The sequence below is a fragment of the Falco naumanni genome, chromosome 9, assembly GCF_017639655.2.
Source record: "Falco naumanni isolate bFalNau1 chromosome 9, bFalNau1.pat, whole genome shotgun sequence".
Taxonomy (NCBI): domain Eukaryota; kingdom Metazoa; phylum Chordata; class Aves; order Falconiformes; family Falconidae; genus Falco; species Falco naumanni.
In genome coordinates this window covers 48,013,117-48,032,322 of record NC_054062.1, presented here as the reverse complement: position 1 = coordinate 48,032,322, position 19,206 = coordinate 48,013,117, and the positions used below count along the sequence as shown (strand labels likewise).

The following is a 19,206-nucleotide window of genomic DNA, read 5'->3' as shown; positions in this document are numbered from 1 at the left end:
CCTAATGTTAATAATGACTTAAGTAGAGCTGCTGTTTGTACATGATTTGTAAATGGATCTGGGACTCAGATTTCCACTGGAAATGAGATAGTGGTATGGAATTGCTTTTTTGATGGCAAAAGCATCTTCTACTTTATAGCTGTTTGGTGCCTTTTCCACATTTGTCCTTAATTTTTTTGGTCTTGCTTAATTTAATAGGTGAAGGTTTTACAATTTCAGGTTTATTCACATGCTATTGCTACCTCTCAACTAGAACTTACCTTTGCAGTAGAAATAGTAGTGCAGAATATTCCTGCTAGCTGATTGTCTGAGATTCAATGAGAATACATTGCCTATGAATAAAGCCTGCTTTTTAAAATGATGTTTACAGGATGCTAATCCTAATCTAATAAATAATAATAAAAAAAAGCACTCATGGGGTTCTAAACAAGCAGCAATTCTCCATTTCTCTGGTAGGTGGCACAACATTTTCATTAGCAGATTTAATAAACTTGCTACCTTAGATTTGTCGTTTCTACTTACTGCAAAAGTATGGCTTCAATATTGATCAGCTATCTAGTCAGACTTTTCTGTTCTTGAGAGCAGTACTTGCAGAAGTAATACCTAGCAAGCTGTGGCTATTTTCCAGATATCATAATAAAACCATGTAATCATTTTTGGCTTTAGTTCAAAAGAGTGTAAGGAGAGCTTTTTTGTGAGATGTCCATAATGCTACTGTGGAAAGCCATAAAAATTGTTTCACTTTGTTTTGTAAAATAATAGGACTCATAACAATAAGTAGTAGTCTCTGCCCTTATTATAATTACTGGCGTAAATTGGGTTAATTATAATAATGTAAAAATCAGAAGTGTGCCAGGAAGGATTGAGCTATTTACTAGATTCGTACCAGGTGTTACCTGGTCTGATTATTTGTCTGCTATGAGAATGTATTTCAGCCCTAATGCTTAGATATAGTATATATGCCATCATGATTTTGCTCTGAAAATCTTGTTGCCACAGAGAGGGTGATAAGAACTTCATATACTTATTCTTTGTTTAGAATTATGCTGTTCTTTGTGTGTTTTTTTTTGTTTGATGTCTGCTTGCAGTTCAGTTCTGAACAGCAGTTAGCCCTCAATTCATCACATCTGTTTGGGTCAGAGTGCATGGCTTGGTGTAAGCTTGGGTTTAATCACCTGTGGAACTTTTTTAGTCTAGGGGAGCAAAGCTTATAAAGTGACATTAAGGACAGTTCAGGTTTCCACCACCTTAATGTGTAAAGTCCATCATGGGAATTGCTGTTGAATAGGAGGGAGGTGGGTGTCTGTTTACTGCTATTAGTTTGATGGATTTTTCTTCTCCTCGTTTTCCTTGGTACTTGCCATAGGTTTTTCCCTGCTTTGCCTTTATCTTCTCTCTGGCATCCTGTTTGTGGAGGCTTAATATAATATTCTAGGGCAGACATAAGACCTCTGAGGCATCTAGTAAATGTAAAAACTCAGTCTGATGCTGATGGGTTTTAATTTACGTCCTTTAGCACTGTAAATTGTGTCATGTGTCCGTGTGGCTGTCTGGCTATGGAGGTCTTTCTATTCACAGTTATTAGGCACTAAAGCTCTGTCATTTCAAGCAAAAGCATTTTGTATTTGATCCCTGCAGGAAGTAAACTGAAGAATACTTTACATAAAATGTAATTTGTGTATTTAGAAACCACTTTTTTTTTTTTTTTAAATGCTGAACCTGTATGGGAAGAGATTTATCTGGGTCACTTTTCAGAAAAGAAGGTACCAAGTAAGGTAAAACTGATCCAAATTATTGAGGGGCAGGGTGGAAAATGCTATTTGAAAGACCTCAAATTTTTTCTTCTTCCTCTTTCTCAGATTTTTTAATATACAGACTCTATGGAGCCAAGCAGGTTTTTTTTTAAGTACAGGTAGAATGAAATTCTGTCCCATACACAGGGCTTTTTATCAGGGTAGTAACAAGTCTGCTTTGGGCTTTAAACTGGCAAACATCCAGGATTTCTTTTGCATCTGAAAATTAAATTTAGCTTTTAATCTGTGCAAACTAATCTGTGTATGGTGGATGACTCCTTTTCAGGGGGAGTCCTGCACACTTTTGTGTTTGGAAAGTTTCTAGTTTAGGAAAAGTATTTAATTTTATATTTGGCCAAACACTTCATATTCAGAAACCTGCCTGTATTCAAGTTCAGAATCCAACAAAAATTGTTACGGGACATATTAACAACTTGGTTTTGGAATATATTCTTACATTGTTGGCATTACAATATACTGTCTGCCTATATTAGCTGCTAGACTCATTTAATATTAGCCTTATTACATGAAAAGGTAATCTTAGGAATAGATTGAGGATTCTGGTGATTATTTGGAAATAACACTAATGTGGAAAGCTATAAAACAGTTCACAATATTAACAAAAGGTGTGTGAACCATGAAGCCAATTATTGCTCAATGAGTGTGAAAGAAGGTCCTCCTTTTGCACCTATGTAATATATACACATCTCTTCATTGTGATTTTGTGTGAGGAGGGGGAATAAATGATTTCCAGGACAGGGAATCCATTGAATACTGGACACCAGAGATTACTTTGAACTTTTGGGCGCTGTCTTGGTTAGAGCCACTTTCAGACCAGTGATAAAGGGGTGTTTTAGTGCCTTTCAGGATGGTGGGTCTTTTTGAATTTTGCCTTTTCCTTCTTACTTTCTCCTCTTCTCCTTTTGCATCTCTGATGGAGACTGAAGTAGCCCTAATAATAGTGTGTGTTCATTAAAAAGAATTTACTTTAAGGTTTTGCCGGGGAAGAGTCCTGCAATGCGTTTTGGTGATGCAGTACTGATTCCTGGTTAAGGCAGTGATTTCTGTTTGTTCTAATAAAAAGCAAGGTAGAAATTCCATACTGGAATAAACTTTTTTCAGGTCCCAGGGTTGGTATTAACCCTGTGGTAATGAAACTTGCCTTTTCTATGGAAGCATCATGACAATTTTCAGTACTGCTCTCATTGGTGAGTAGAGGATTTGGTAAGGCAGGAGTAGATTTGCTATCTGCCAAAGAAGTTAATGTTCTAGGAACCGTTTTGAGTATCTCTTTGCTCCTGGAATTAAAACCAGTTTAGTTTGCAAGTGAATTTTTTCAAGTCTGTGTTTATCTTGACATAAAAGCTACAAGTATTTTCTGCATAGTCTTTTAAACTATTGATTATCCCCTTTTCTCTTAGTTTTTCTGGTATAAATTGAACTTCCCCTGGAAACCTTCTCAGCTCTCTCAAAAACCTTTGGTCAATTGCTACAGGATTTCAGCTTCAACACTAACCTGGTTGTCTCGGTGCTTTGGAGTGCAGTCAAGTACTGATGTTATGCAAAGTTGTTGACCTCTGAGAATATTTATGTCAGCATGTTTTTATTGAATTGAATTGGTGTCCTGAGGCAAAACATAGCAAACTATTTTCTGTTTTAAGGTTGCTTCATAATACTTGCTCTTAAATAGTGCTGTGGAAGAACTGATATTTCAGTTTTTCTCTGTGGGAACACAAAACGTTATTAAGCTGCTCTGTAAATGCCTAGTCATCCACTGTTTTAGGAATATAGGTACTCTTATCTTAAAAAGACTTGTTGGAAAAAAATCAGAAGACTTAGGGGGAACCTCAACAGGTGATTAAGCGGTAAAGTGTGAATAGCTTCTGAATGAGGTAAGATACAGTCTTGGGAAATAGGTGTATTGCTGCTTGTTGGAGACGTTTATCCAAGGCTACTCTTGAATTGGGCAAGTCCCTGAACTGCTCATTTTTGGAAGCTGTGAAAATATATGAGGAAAGAACCTGTTCTGGTATTTGTGACATTCTATGCGTTTCTTTACTGTATGAAAGTACAGTATATGGACCTTTATCTTGGGTCCATGGTGGTAGTGGTCATATACTGTTCCCAATATAACAGAGCTGTTATTCATGAGCTTTTTTAGGGTGTGTTTTTTTGCTAAAGTAGTTAAAGACTATAATCATGTTTAGTATGACAATCTGTTTCTGTAACATACAAAAATCCACAAATGTAATCCATTGCAAAAATTTATTTAACATGTCTACAAGTTACATATTTCATTTTTTTTTCTGCTTGGGTGGTGGTTGTATTTATTTTGTGAAATGAGTCAAGATATAATGAGAAAAATTGAAGTAATGAAAGCTTAGAAAAACTGAAAAAGGGGAGACTTCTCTAATGAACAGTGAGGGGGTAGTAGGCTGAGCATCCTTTCATGGAGTGGATGTTGTTTCCCTGTATTTTTGGTGAAAGATCAGTTGGAGCACAAATTATAGAGCTGATCAGCAGGTCAAGAGTACTGTAAGTATGCAAATAAGCTGTAGGAATGGAGTTTTGTCCACTTTTTTTTTTTTTTTTTTTTATTTCTTGTAAGAAATGTAATAGCTTTGTGGTAATAATTCATGCACAAAGAAATGGATAAATAAGGGGTTGGAACCATTTTTTTTTTTGTTTTTAGTAACTTTTAATAGCATTTGGTTGTATTTCTGGGAGAAAATGTGTAGATTAATGTATAGAAGGATGATCTGAGAATACGACAGGAGAGTGAACTTTTAATGTGTTTTATATAATCCCAAGAGGTAGATATACTCTGATGATTGTCAAGCACCAGCACTTGATTCAGTGCTAGTGGAGGCAGCTCTCGACAGATGTACTGCTGTCTGTTACTCTGCTTTTACCTCAAGGAACAGACAAGACTGTGAGAGTAACCAGGTAGTATTTGATGCTCTGGCTTTGTAGAACTACAATACAAAAATGTGGAAACAAGATAGAAACATAACTAGGTCTGAGGGCATAAGCTGGCTCTTCAGGTGGCAACACTGGATTTAAAGAAGCTTAGTAATAGATCCGGCTTGTCGTCCGCTTTGCTAAGAGCAATCCGTATCTGCAGCTGTTTTAACTCTTGCTCAACAGCAAAAATACCTGTGTGTTCTGTGTAAGGAGAGCAGGGAGGCTGTGCAGAGTACAAATGGCCTGGAAGATGCTGTGATCCAGCTCTACCCCAGCCTTCAGGATGATTAACAAAGTATGTGGAATTGTGTATGTAAATGTTTTGGAAAGCTTTGCCACCTGCATGTCTTTTGTGTTTTAGATGAAGTGTCAGAATGTGTTTCTTGTTTTTTAAATGGTAGATACAGATGTAGAACTGTGTAGCTCTGGAGGCAAAGTTTTTAAATGAAATTAATACAGCCCTTTCATCCCAAGAAGGAAATTTTTTGATCACAGTGATGTACTCAATAGCTAATTTGGATGAAGTAGGTGAGACCTCTAGCAGTTCTTCTTAATGAAGTATCATCTCATCAGAGGCATTTCATTTCGGACCTAATGTTGTCTTTTTTAAAATGCTTCCTAAAGTCAATTATGGAAGCTGTCAGCATATTTATAGGCACACGCATATATATCTGTATAAAAGCTTGCAGCTAGTTTAGTTCTTTAGCTGTATTCGGTTCTTGTGCTAAAAAAAAAATATTGGTACTTATCATTCCAAACTGAGTTTTCCATATAACATATTGTCATGAGAAAAATTGAAGTTAAGCATTTTTTTTCTTCCTGCCTCTTCTCTAGTGAACTTAATGGTTGATCTGGGTGGTTTCAAACACTGATACAATACACCCAGTCCATTAATGTGATTTTTAGGCTTAAAGTCTTTTTACAGTAGTTTTTGTCTTTAGGAAACATGGCTGAATATAACTGAAACAAACTATGTGGCAGCTACGCAGGTTAGAAACCATTTCCATAAAAGATCATAAAAATTGTACAGTAGTTTTCAGAAAGAGCAAGAGTGAACAGTTTATTGCTGTTTAGACCTTGTGAAGCAAATGTTTTCTTTAACTTCTCCTGAGTGTTTTATAATGACAAACTTGTAGAAAAATAACGTGTGTCTCCGTTCCCTCTGCAAAGCTAGCTGGACACTCTCTTTGCTTTGTGCTTAACTAAATATTTGTCTTGGAAGAAAAGAATTTCACAACACACAAAAGATAAACTGTTTGAAAAGGTGCAAAAAATTACTGAAATATTTACAGTGTTTTGGTGTTTTTTTTCCCATTTTTTTTAATTGCCTTCCAGAAATCTACTTGAACTAATACAGAAAACTGTGTGAGTAGCCTGGGGAATGCCAAGGAGCACGTTCCAATCAATTCAAAAGCTGGTCAACAGCAGGCATTTGCAAACTTTTAGGTCTCACTAACCTAGTTTCCTCTGGATTTTTTTTTTTTTATTTATTTTTCTAGTGAGAGAACACTTGAAAAATCAATAGCCTTTGTGGTTATTTTTAACTTTCTGTAGTTACCTTGGCAGCCATACATTTTTATAATTCTCTTGAATTAGGCCTTTTATCATGTCAGTGGATGGCAGCGCTGATCTGGTGATAGGCTCTCGAGCTGGTGTGTCAGGTCCATGATAACATTGGTTTAAAGACTCAGAGTGAGTATCTGTGTCAGCCTGATTCCCTCCGCTTACCTGTGCGGCCCTCGTGACTGTAGCGCTGTGGATTCATGCATTTTTTTTCTTGGAATGCCTAGAAGAGCAAAAGAGTTTAGGTGTCCAGATAATTAACTTGTCCACAGCCATATTGTTTCAGTTCTGATTGTTGCATTGCTGTTTACATCGTCCTTCCTGATTTTTGACTCTGATTTCTCTATGTAAATCCATATAATATCAAAAAATCTTCACTGTGAGACTGACAAATCTCCGTTATTTTGACAGTAGGTTTCTTCTGGGCAAGCAAAGCCACAGTGACGCTTGTCACTCCATAAAAGAATTGAAACTGTAATTCAGAAATGTACGTGTTGTCCCATCAGTGATTATTTCTATTTCATCAGTCTGATTTTTGTACTGAAAACTACATCAAACACGCATTTGAATTCTAAATCCCCTCTCTCCTTATGCACTACGTTTTGGAGGCTCTTGCTCTTCACCTTTAGGTCTGTGGATATCTCTGAAGCTGTTTTGTTAGCATTCTGATATTTTTGTAAGTCGCTTTGAAAATGCCAAATAGAGCCCTGGAATAAGTCTTTGATCCCTCTGCTAACTTAGCTCCAGTATATTGTCCACTTCAAGGGTAGCAGGATAGCTTGGCACAGTCTTTCCTTGTCAACATGATACATTTTTTCCCATTTTACTGATTTATACAGCAAGTAACAGAATTTTGTTCATTTTCCTGCTTTCTGTTTTCCTAGATATTTTTTTTATTATTATTTTTTGGAGTGTGTGTGTGTCATTTAAAAGCTTCTTCTAGACTTACTGAAAGTTTGAAATTTTTTTTGTTTTTTATTTTTTACTTTTTTTCACTCCACAGTTTTATGGCTAATATTGATTCCAGTCTGTTTTGGCTAGAGATTATTTCAGTTAAAATATGGCAGCCCAATGCACAAAAATCCTAACGCAATTCCTGGGACAAAGTGTGCTGATGACTACAGACCAAGTTCCAACAATAAACTGCCTTAGAAACAGTTATTGTTGATGAGTAAGTTAATGTTTGAGAGCAAAATCCTATTTATTCAGAACCTGTAAGAAGTGCCAACATCTTGAAAATAACAGAGTGTGAAAGGGGGACATTGCGCCTTCCTTTGGTGGTGGCAGGGTGTCCTACGCACCCGTGCAGGGTTTACATGAAGCCAAGAGGAGCTGGATAAAAAAGGAAAAGTTTGACCTTGAAAGGAGCTTCTAGAGAAGAAAAACCTGATTCTAGCTCTTTCTTTCCCTGCGTACTTAATAACCTAAAAGATTGCACTGCTTGAGGAGGAAAAACTCTTTATGATGTGAATATATAGGGGAGATGCCAGGAACCCTCCAGAAAGATTGTGGTCTTTTTGTGGCTCGTTTCTTTAGTGAGTGCACTAAGGTTTGTTTGGCCACAAATTATTCATTGTGTTGGCCTTGGAAACGGGAGGGAAGGGAGGATGAACTTGCTTGGTACACATGAAGGTGATACACTGGAACTGTAGGTTGTATGGCTGTATGGAAACTCATAAACTCATAACACTATTTGGCTCCAAAACCAAAACAACCAACACCACGGGTTTATTTTAATCCCATTCACAGATTTGATTTAAAAACCAAACCAAACCCCAATCCCATATCCGTTCCCTACCCTGTCCTTGCTTAAATGAAAAGGGCAAATGTTCAATTTTCTTTGATGGGGAATGGCAAATATGAGCAAACTCTAACACTGTCAAAGGGAAAGTTACAAATGAATGCCTTTCCGTGATGTCTTTGCACTGAAGATCTTGGATTTTACCATCACCAATGGTGACAGCTCAGAGCTGGTTTTTTTCCGGAGAAGGCTATGACGTCGTTGTGTGACGTCACTGTGTGATGTCAGTAACCCTTGCTTTCTGAGTCACTGGGTGAAACCCATTCTGGTTTAGCATCCAGAGCATCTGAGTGTCTTCCCCCTCTTGTAAACTCAAGCACGTAGCTTTGGGTTGAACCAAACCTTCCTTTTATTTTTCTGCCTTTCCCCTGCCCCCCTTTGATTTAAATCTCAGTAATGTCTTCCTCTCTCAGTTTTATTAATTACGTTTAAACTGATTTCCTGTGGTTCTGTTGGTTCTTTCTGGCAGTTGTAATTAGTTTGCACCAAAGAAAGAATGTTCTGTATTTCATATATATTACATAATTTTTAAAAGACTAAAGTTTATGTAATTCAGTCTGAAATTAAAATTAGAAAAGCATGACTTTGTGAAAGGAATTTTAATTGTGCTTGTGTGACAGATTGAGTTATTTTACATGCAGCACCAGCTTTTGACTGTATTTCTATCATGGTTTATTGAATAATTTTTGAATTGTGTTCATAGTAATATTGCAGTATTAAATGAGTTCATTAATTTAGAAACTGAATCTTGCTTTTTCCTACAGTTTAAATAAATGTATAGTCTAGGTGTATTCCTGGGTTATGATGAAAGTGGTGTGGATTTTGGGAGTGGGATGGGGAGAATAAGGATTGAGAAAATAACAGCAGGGGTCAGTGGATCTGAAATATTTATAAAATTCTCCAGCTCTCTGTGTCAACTAAATTCTTTCTTAAAAAAAAACACAAACAAAAAACCCCAAAAAAGAAACCCGAAACAAGAGACTCGCAACAGAAAATGTTTGGACTTTGGGGTAATTGTTTCTTAAGTGACCTCTAGAGAAGATTCACAGTCTTCTGAATTTTTCTAGGAGCTGATTTAAGAAGTCTAAGCTAAGAAATTTAGCAAGTATCAACAGGTGAAACAGTATGTAACCGGACTTGCAATGTTGTTTTCCCTGTAAGATTGTGATACAAGTTCAAGTGCACTTAAGAATTATTTTCTAGCCAGCTGGATAGGTAGTTGTAACAGTATATCCTCCCTAGCAGGCAGAAGTTATGCGGAGGTACACTGAAAAATTTCCCCCTTGCCCTCAAAGCCAAGGGATTGTACAGCAGGGCCTGGAGAATTGGTAAAATTATTTGAAAAGTGGTGTTGGCTCAGTTTTCTCACCCATAGGGTTTAACTTGCGCTATAAAGCTAAAGTTACAGATTAAGAACTATTGGGGGTCTTCTGACAAGAAAATTAGTAACACATGGTTTGTTTTTTTTTTTTTTTTTCTGAAACCTGCACATTCTAAAATCACTGACTGTGAGGACTGATGCACTCGCAGTGTAGGAATTTGTAACTGTTCTTCTTTTATGGAGATATAACTCAATAATTCAAATTTTGAATTACTTTTTTTTTTTCCCCCCTCTTTAGATAGTATCTGTTTTGGTTTTCTGGTTTTTTTTTTAAAATCTTGTTCTCTCTCCCTATCCTCCATATATATAAAAAAAAATATCCTAGGATTTAATTAAGATATTGCAGTCATTTGTTTTTCCAAATTCTGAGTAATTTAGAGTGTTAGTGACTAGATTTGAAGTGGTTAATTGTAGGGAATGCACAATCTCCTGCCTTCACCAGCATCTTGTAGAAAAGAAATTCAGTTTCTTCCCTAAAGCCTGTGCCCAGAGGTTTATCATTGCTCCCTCGATCAGCCGCTGCTCTGTGTCTGGGGGGGGAACAGCCTGAAATGGGACTCCTGCCAAGCCTTGATTCTTTTAGCATCAGCAGATGCACTTTCTTAGAGACACGGTGTTAGAGTAGGTTCACTTTGAGCTCCGTTAAGAATGGTGCAGTTGATCTTCACAGGTCAATATATACATCTACCAGAGGCTGTGGTTTTATTTCTAAAATCTGCTTTATAGCACCTTCTGAAGAAAGGAGAAAGCTTTAATTACTTAGGCTGTATATGGAACTCCCTCCTAAGTCAACAACTTACAATATTGGCACTTTTTACTGTTACCTTACTTCCTTTCCTGCCCTTTCCTGGGATGACTGACAAGTGATCACCCCATTTTTTGTATATAGAATAATCTTCTTTAATTAATCTCAGAAATTCATATAATTCTTGACGATGAAGTCTTTACAACAATCAGGTTTTTGTAGGTATATATATTCTTTTTATCAAACTTTTAACTAAAAGTTCCTATTTACTATTGCTTTGCAGTTTGCAAGCTGCTGACTTAATACATCATCCAATTATTACAAGAGGGGGAATTAAACGGTGTAACACATACTAGGTTTTTAACAAAGGGATGTTTTGGGGTTAAATACAATACCAGAACTTTGTAACATGTTTAATGTGGGATCCACCAGTAAGGAAGTATTTTTATTAAATAAGTAAATGATGGCAAATAAATAACTATTATATATTATTAGTCTTAGAATCTTGAACAAGCTCCAGATCATTAAAACCTTTCCTTTTTGGTTGATTACCTGCAGCACATCATTTTGCATCGGGTAAAGAATCTAGGTTTGAAATTACTTGCACTTTCAGGAAGCTGATTTTCTTTTTTTCTTTCTTCCTCCTCTTTAGACTTAAAATGGGCTTGCTTATAGTTTTGAAACTATATAACTTAACCAATTTATATTAAGAGGTCTGGGGGCCCTAACCCCTCCTTGCTTTGGTGGTGGGGTGCGTCCCAGTGGAACGGTGGGAAGAGACTCCCTGTTGCAGGCAGTCATGGGGAAGGGTAATGTGTAATTAAGAATCGAGGACACCAGAAACAAACCTGTATTACAAGGTGGTAATTCTCTCACATCACGTTTTAAAAAAACCTTCTTCTATTTTAGAGAAAGGAAGTACTTTGGATAGTTTATTATTATACCTATTTGTTCTTCTAAACGAAATAGAACACGGGAGTTTGTTTATGGATATTTTATTTTAACTCTTAAATCTGATGGTGTTTTTCAGATAGATGGTTTTGAAAGAGTGTATTTGACTGTGAATGTATCCTGATATACTGCTAATATTTTTCTTTTTCTGCTTTGCATATTTGAACTGTCGTCTTGGGCACGTGTTTCTGATTAATCTGCCTCGGTGCAGTTCACACGATTCCTCTGTGATTCACCTCTGGAGGTATGTATTCGTTCTAGGTGCAAGTTTTGAAATGAATGTATTCTTTCCTTTCCACTGCCTGTACAGACAGCAAACCTTTATGGTATAGGTGGGTGTCGCAGTATTGGTATCAACACCGACTGGTAAGGCGTATGGCACTGTGTTTGCAAAGGAGTCTGCGGATTCCTTTTGCTGGATAACGTGCTACCACTGAATTTTATATCACTGCATTAAGAGACAGTAGCAGAAAGTGCTGTCTCTCTTCTGTTCTTGATTTATTTCTATGAAATAAAATAATGCATTACTAGACACCTTGCTAAGCTTGTACTTGACTACAACCTGAGTTATTTTGGAGCGATGCAGTTGCTTCATTTCAAGTAAGCAAAATGCTGTGGATTTTTGCACCATCTTTCTTGTTACTCTTAAAGAGTTAAGCACTGCGTGACTGTAATGAAATTGTCAGGTTATAGTAATTACGCTGGTAATTTGATATGTCGCAGTTTGAATGAATCCATGTGTGGGGAGTTTGTTGCTTTTCTCTGTTGAGTCCACTGGCCTTTACATTCCTGAAAGCTGAAGAGTAATAGAGCTCATTAGACTTTATAGGAAAAGGGCTTTTATCACCTCGTCAACTCAGGCAGCAGACTGCCATTATATTCTTAATTTTGTATGGCTATGTAGATGTTGATGCACACTTCCCTGCCAGGTTTATACCAGTATTGTTTCTTACAGACACTTTTTATTGACATTTCGAAACTTGAATTGAATTTTGTGTGGCACCACTACAGATGTCTTCAATTAGATGAAGTTAAATAAAAGGGGTTGTATATCAGAGGCCAAGGGATTCTTGAAATTCTTTATTCCAAAACAGTTGCCACAAGCAAATCTAGTAGTGTGTAGTCTGTTTACTCTTTTGAATAAAAATAATCTAAAATAAAATTTAAAATTTACATGATTTCAGTTTGTAATTTTTTGAATTTTTAATGTTTTTATTAGCTGCAAATAGTGTGAACAGCCGAACTCTTCCTGTCTTTATTTCCTCATTTTGTTATTCTGTTTGGTTTCTGTTTTGGCTATGGGCTCTGGCACAAAAAATGAATAGTTTTTAAAAAAAAGAGATACGGTGTATAGTAGCAGAAAACTAGGCAATTTTCTAGCAGTAAACAGGATAATGTAGAAAGAACCGCTTGGGTTGTTTTGTTTTTTTATTCATGCTTTCATCTTACAAGCTGCATTTAAACCTTTGCCATTTTACCACTTCACATATGGAAATCCCGCCGTGTTTGGAGAGGTATGGTTAGAAGGGTTCAGTAGAGGAGAAGGGCACGCAAGATACAGCCACATACCCAAACCCCAGCGTAGCCTGGTACCCTGTTGTTGCCAAGGGGAGAGTGTTTATGGAAGGAGGGCACAGGGGATACCCGGACTGCTCAAGGGGGTTCCTAGTTTTTGGTGCTCAGTGAGTTAGGGCGGTGTTCTCTGCCTGTGATTCTATCGCTACCCCTGAAAGTCACCTCTACGTTTGTACTTCCCAGGTTGTTCCACGTTGTACAGTTGGAACAAGCCTCGGCACCCAGATGAGATGCAAAAACCCACAGCATTTTGCAGTCAGATGATGATTTTGTTTTGTTTGTTTTCAAATCTTTCTCTAATTGCTCTTTAGTCTGTTTCCATCTTGACTGATGCTAAGCATTAATTTGATGATTTTATAAAACTGCTCTCAAAAGCATGTTTTTGAGAGAATTGTTAATTTATACCTATAGTTTTGGATCTGTATATATAAATTTTCTCCTCCATGCATTTATGTCCCATGGATTTACGAACATTTGATATTTCCTCTGCCTTTTTAATCACTTAGTATTATGGGATCTTTCTGGAGTTGTTTGCACTCAGCTCTTGGTTAATCACCCTGAATACTCTCAAATCATCAGCTTAGTTTGCTGCAACATTGTTTGTTTTTCAGTGATTCACCTGCTGGTATAGACATAATAGACCCAGCACAACTGAAAATATGCTGCTTGCCATTTGTTTCCTATTCTCTGTATCGAGATGCTTTTGAATTCTAAAGAATTGAGAGATGTTTGTGAATCTAGCTCTCTGCTCTTTGAAAAGCACATCATCTTCTGCTCTGCAGTATTTGTTACATGTTAATTTTTAGGAGATCTAATGACAAATGTTACCATTACAGGTCTGTAATTCCCAGGATCACCTCCTGTAGAATGTTGTATTTTAGTCACATTCGATGCACTACTAAGGACTAAATCAAAACTCATTTGATTTAGAGATCTTGGGACGTTGCTTGTTTTTTTTTCTTATAGTGGTGTTGACATCACCATGATGTTTACATGGGGATAGTCAGAGCCTCTCGCTACTGAAGTCCCTTGTACCTTCAAGCTTCGCTAATCTTTTTAGCATTTTAAGCTTGCTGTCACTGTCCTGATTAAATAATTGACAGTATAGCTCGAATACTCTACTTTTCTAATAAGGTACCAAAGTTATCTCTGTCGACTCTGTCTTTACACTTTGATGCAGCGAGTTGATTTGTTCTATTTTGATACGGAATCACAGAATTGTGCAGTTTGTAAAGGACCTCCTGAGATCACCTGGTCTAACCCCCCGGCTTGAGCAGGTTGTCCAGGCTGATGGGTTTTGAATACCTCCAAGGATGGAGACTCCACAGGCTCTCTGGCCAGCCTGTGCCGTTGTTTGACCACCTTCTCAGTTAAAATCAGTTTCCTTCTGTTCAGATTGAATTTCATGTGTTTTAATTTGTACACATTGCCTCTTGTCATGTCAGTGGTAACTACTGAGAAGAATATGGCTCCCTTATCTTCATTCCCTCCCATCGGGTATTCCTACACGTAGATAAAAGCTCCCTATGTCATCTGTTCTTGAGGCTGAAGAGTCCCAGCTTTCTCAGGCTCATGTTATACAGCAGATGCTCGAGCCTCTTAATCATCTTTCTGGCCCTTATGGCTTTGCCCCAGTAACTTGGTATTTTTCTTGTACTGGGGAGCCCAGCACTGGTCCCAGTGCTGCTGCTGCAGCCTCACCGGTGCTGAGCAGCAAGGAGAGTCGCTGGCCGGCCCCGTCCCGTCCCCTGGCAGTGCTCTGCCTCGCAGCCCACCTGCTGTCGGCCTTTTGCAGGGCGAGGAGGGTGCATTGCTGGCTTTTTGACCGAAAACGTGCGGTGCTACCTCGCTGCTGACAGAGCCTCTATTTGCAGGCTGCTTTCACAGCATCTTCTCTAATCTCTAATGAAAGGAGGACGTAGTACTGAAAAGGAAATATGTTGCTAACCAAGAGATAGAAATCTACCATATGGTCGGGGGAGTGTGTGTGTGCGCACCTTTGGGAAAGGAACTGCTGGAATTAATCACTTCACTTATTCGGCAAATAATTTCCACTGGAGTGTAGAAGTCAAGGGAGTCAAGGATTTCCTGGCTTCCCCCCCCCGTTTTTTTTTTTTTCTTTGTGTAAGGGGTAGCATGGATTTCACATCTTTCTCCTCCCTCCATCCACAGCACATGGAAAAATTCAAAATAGGAAATTCCAGAGAAAAATAATCATGCAGTTAGTATGGTCAGGACCCGTGTTTGATGGGTATGCAGTGCCTTCTGCAGTTGCACACTGGTCTGGCATGTGGGTTAACAAGTGCAATTTCCACAATACTACTACTACTACTAAAGTAGTAAAACATCTCTTAAAAGTCAGGAGAAAGACCAATGTGCTTGGAAGAAAATTGAGCACTTTTACCATCACTGAAGTTCAATTATAAGAGCTATTACGTTGAGGTGTACTAATTGGGGCAATATGTAATACCAGTTGCTATTAAATATTTAGATTTTAATAATGCATTATAAAATATGAGCAATCAAATGTGTTAATTGAATCATTAATTAGCAGAATACGAAGAGAGGTAGAATTAACATGTGATGGAATCTATTGTATTTTTCTCTGCACTGTAGTTAAACATTGGAGAGAATATTTGTTTTAATTTTTGTCCTGGATTTAGTTCTTATTTTTTTGAGTGTTTCAATATCAGATTACAATAACTCATTATATTGAAGTTTGAGTATAAGTTGTTAATTTTAAATAAATTGGGTTGTTTCCAGGGCTAAAGTACAATTTTTGGTAGATAAGGTAAGCCCTTTCTGGTGGGGCTTGCCCACCTGCTGTCACTGGTGTATTTGACATCACCTTTGACAGACATGGTCCCAGGTGGATATGTCAGGAGTGTGAAATGGTATAACCTGCTTCGGGAAAAGGTTTCATACTCTAGACCTGTTTCATGTCAAATTGCCTGGATGCTGAATGAGAAATCAAGTTAAAGCCGCCAAGTATTCATTGAGAAATTGGAGAAAACATAATACTTAAAGCATTACAAAGGATTACATTGTATGAAAACTTCTGAAGGAGAAAAATGTTACTCTTTTTAAAAAATGTTATTTGCTTAATGTAATGGAGATCCCTGAACATTTTGTCTGAAACCAGTGCTGTGCTTATTACGTTTGTTACAGAACATAGCCTCTTTTATGTTCGTGACATTTCGTTGTAATTGCATTAGTGAAATAACTGTAGTTTATACTTTACTAGCAGTTCTTAACTGATGCTAATACTTCAGGTTGCAGTGGTCTGGTGACCGAAGCCATGCTTTGTGGTTTGGAGGGTTGGGGTCACACAGAGACGTGGCATTCATTTAAATTCAGAAGACTTTCCTTTGAGTGAAAATCTTTTCCATGTTGGCTTAGACTATCTTTTTTAGCATTCATTAAATTCTGTATGATGAGTTTTTGACAAGGAAAAAAAGTCTGTTTTAACCAAAACTTATTTAGGCAAGTCTGTGTTGTATTACGAACCACATTTCCCCTTGGCTTGGAGGAGATGTTTCTTTTTTTTCTGTCACTGCCTGCACCCTGATGGCTGGGAAGAGAACATAACCTGGGCTGAGAAATCCTTAGAGAAAATCTCGTACTTGACTGTGACCCAGCTTAAAAGTTTTACTGCTGACCATGTGATTTCATTTGGCTCTACCGAAAAGTTGAGGATATTGTATGAAACCATGACTGCTGGATAAGTAGGCCTTATCTGAACGAGAAGAAACCCAGTTTAATGTGCTGGTATTCGAGTGTAATATCCTCGTATGCTGCAGAGTGAGCTCTCAAATGTTTGATCATTTCAGTTTTACAGTATCTGTAGCTCCATATCCAGTTTTATGCTATATAGCTATATAAAAATGCAGGCATTTTATTATATTGGCCTTTATTTTGGGACTTATTGGTTGGGTAAGTCACTTGAAATGATTTTTTTTGTTCACGTGATTGATTTCTTTTGACACATGTGGTACCAATTAGAATAACTTCTACTGCCCATCATCTCTTCAGTCTGCGCTACTGTATCAAAATACGTGATTAAACCCACCTTCTGTTGTTGTAATGCAAAACAGTTGGTAATAGTAGGCAATATTGTCAGATTTATTGAGTGAGAAGCAGCTTTCTGAAGATCTGCCAGTGCAGTGAAAAACATGACTAGATGGATAATTAAGTTGAGCACAGTGGAATTCAGGATTAAAGTAAACCTGACGTGGGAGAAAATGGCATGCCAAAGTTGGTTGCGTAATACAGTTTAAATTAGGAGATCATTTTCTTCTTAATATGAAGCATCAGTTTCTGGCTCTAGGTGCTTTACCCTGTCCAGAGACATTCTTCGCTGCAGATCCAAAACCACAGCGCGCAGCAAGAGCGGGTTCCTCAGTGTTTGTGCAGGAGATACTCTGATGTGGGCTGACAAAGAAGCTCCACAGGTTTTGTTGCAACACAGGAGTTTCAGATTCTTAGATAAAATGTACTTTTATAAAGAGTAAACCTCACATAAAGAATAAGCTGTTCTGTTCTTTTTGTAAATGCCTTTCTCAAGCAGCTTTGACGGCCCCTCTGAGGAGCTGGATTTCTGTGGCCAAAGTGCTTCCAGTACTTGGGGGCATGGGGGGGGGATAGAAACAGTTGGGTCCTTGCTGTGACTGCAGGTGCTGGGGACGCTCAGCATTCAGCCAGCTTTGGGAAGCACCAGCACAGGGAAACGTCTGCGTTTCACCTTTCTGCCTTTGGGCTTTGTCTCCTGTTGAAGAGTAATAAGTCAAATTCAAGAGTACCTGCAGAATTTGTGTCTAGTAATGTGTTAATAACTTGCTGGATCACATTGTTTTATCATGCCAGTACTATAAATGCTGGTGTCAGAGGCTGTTTGCAGATTCGTGTTTGGGATGCATGATACGTATAGCTTACCAATCACAAGCACAGCAAAGGCCACAAATGTTACAGTGAACTAACATCGTTTTCCCTGCTTCTCAAATTCCTTTTTCTAAACATGGGTAGAAGAAGTGATTTTTCACAGTATTTACTTTCGTGTTAAAATTCTTTCTAACATAGTTTTTGTACTGAAAGTCTACCCGTCAGACAATTACATCCCTCTTGTTTTTGCTTAGGCAGAGGATGCACCCAACGGACCAGACTGTGGCTATGGTTCCTTCCACCAGCAGTACTGGCTGGATGGGAAGATAATTGCTGTCGGTGTAATTGATATACTGCCCTACTGCGTGTCGTCCGTCTATCTGTACTATGATCCAGACTATTCTTTCTTATCTTTGGGAGTCTACTCTGCATTACGGTAAGATGACATTTTTGTTATCTGGTTAGACATTAATAATAAGAATTGATACTTGTTCCTAAACTTGGGCTTTTATTTCCAGTCTGAACATATACTGGTAACACTATCTCTCTAGCAAAGTATTTGTGGTGGGTTTTTTTTTCTTTCTTTCTCTACAGTTGGTTGCATTCACATACATTTTTAATTGTCATCGTTGAATAGGGCTATATCTTTCTAGTTAGCTAAATACTTTTAGAGATTAAAAAAACACTCAGGAATGAAATACCTATATTTTATTGCCCCTGAAAATAATTTAGTATTGCTTGGTTTCAGCAGGAAAAGCCCCTTTTTTGTTTGAATAGAAATAATTTTTCCTTTGACCTTTTTCTTAGCCCAGTCACCAACAGAAATTAATCACTTTTATAGTTTTATGCACACTGAAATCGTAAATAATAGAGTGCCTAAAACCTGTTGTCCTCTGAATTAGTAGTCTCCTGCTGTACCAGCACTAAGTATATTTTTCAGGTATGTTAATCTCATTATCTTTGTCTTTAGAGAGCCTGATGGAGAGAGTAATCCTATGAATTTTAAAGCCTTAAATTAACTATCAGCCTAGTCTTGCAAAAGAGTAGGAATAGTGGGTAAAGATTTTTACCGTGAATAAGGCTTGTAGGCTAAATTGTGAGTTACTGTTTTTCTTATAAGCAATCTTATGATTCCATTATTATTATAAGGAAAAAACCTAAACGAGTGGAAATACTTGTGCACATCAGGGTTTCATTCTTCCCTTTTTTGCTTCTCTGTTTACGTGAAGTAAGCTGGTCACAGACATGTGGTTCTCCGGGGGAGGTTCTCATGAAGCAACTAGCTTTGAACTGTGTGCCAGACATGTCTGTTTTCAGGTTTCCCTGGGTCTGAGAAGTTCTAGCAAAAGGCTTTACCTATCGAGGTTTGCACTACACTTTCAGGTGCGAAAGAAGCGCTGCGGTGGTGAGATCCAGCTTTCTTCTTTCTCCAAGGCATCACCTGTTCTATGGGTGGAGCTTCTTAGCTGTTTAGTGTTACCCACCAGGATGGGAACACATGATATGACTTCTGAAATAGGTGAAGCTTAAACCTTATTTTTAGGCAACCTCTCCC

The 19,206-nt window shown here is 37.8% G+C and overlaps 1 protein-coding gene across 7 annotated transcripts in view; it reads left to right on the top strand.

Moving 5' to 3' along the window:
* Positions 1 to 19,206, top strand: part of ATE1 (arginyltransferase 1) — an 86,646-nt gene that overhangs the window by 13,062 nt on the left and 54,378 nt on the right. For all 7 annotated transcript variants that reach the window (XM_040605592.1, XM_040605593.1, XM_040605591.1 and 4 more), the window contains 2 exons: positions 11,410 to 11,442; positions 17,906 to 18,087. In XM_040605592.1, coding sequence (XP_040461526.1) covers positions 11,410 to 11,442; positions 17,906 to 18,087 — 215 coding nt within the window. The remainder of the gene's footprint in view (positions 1 to 11,409; positions 11,443 to 17,905; positions 18,088 to 19,206) is intronic.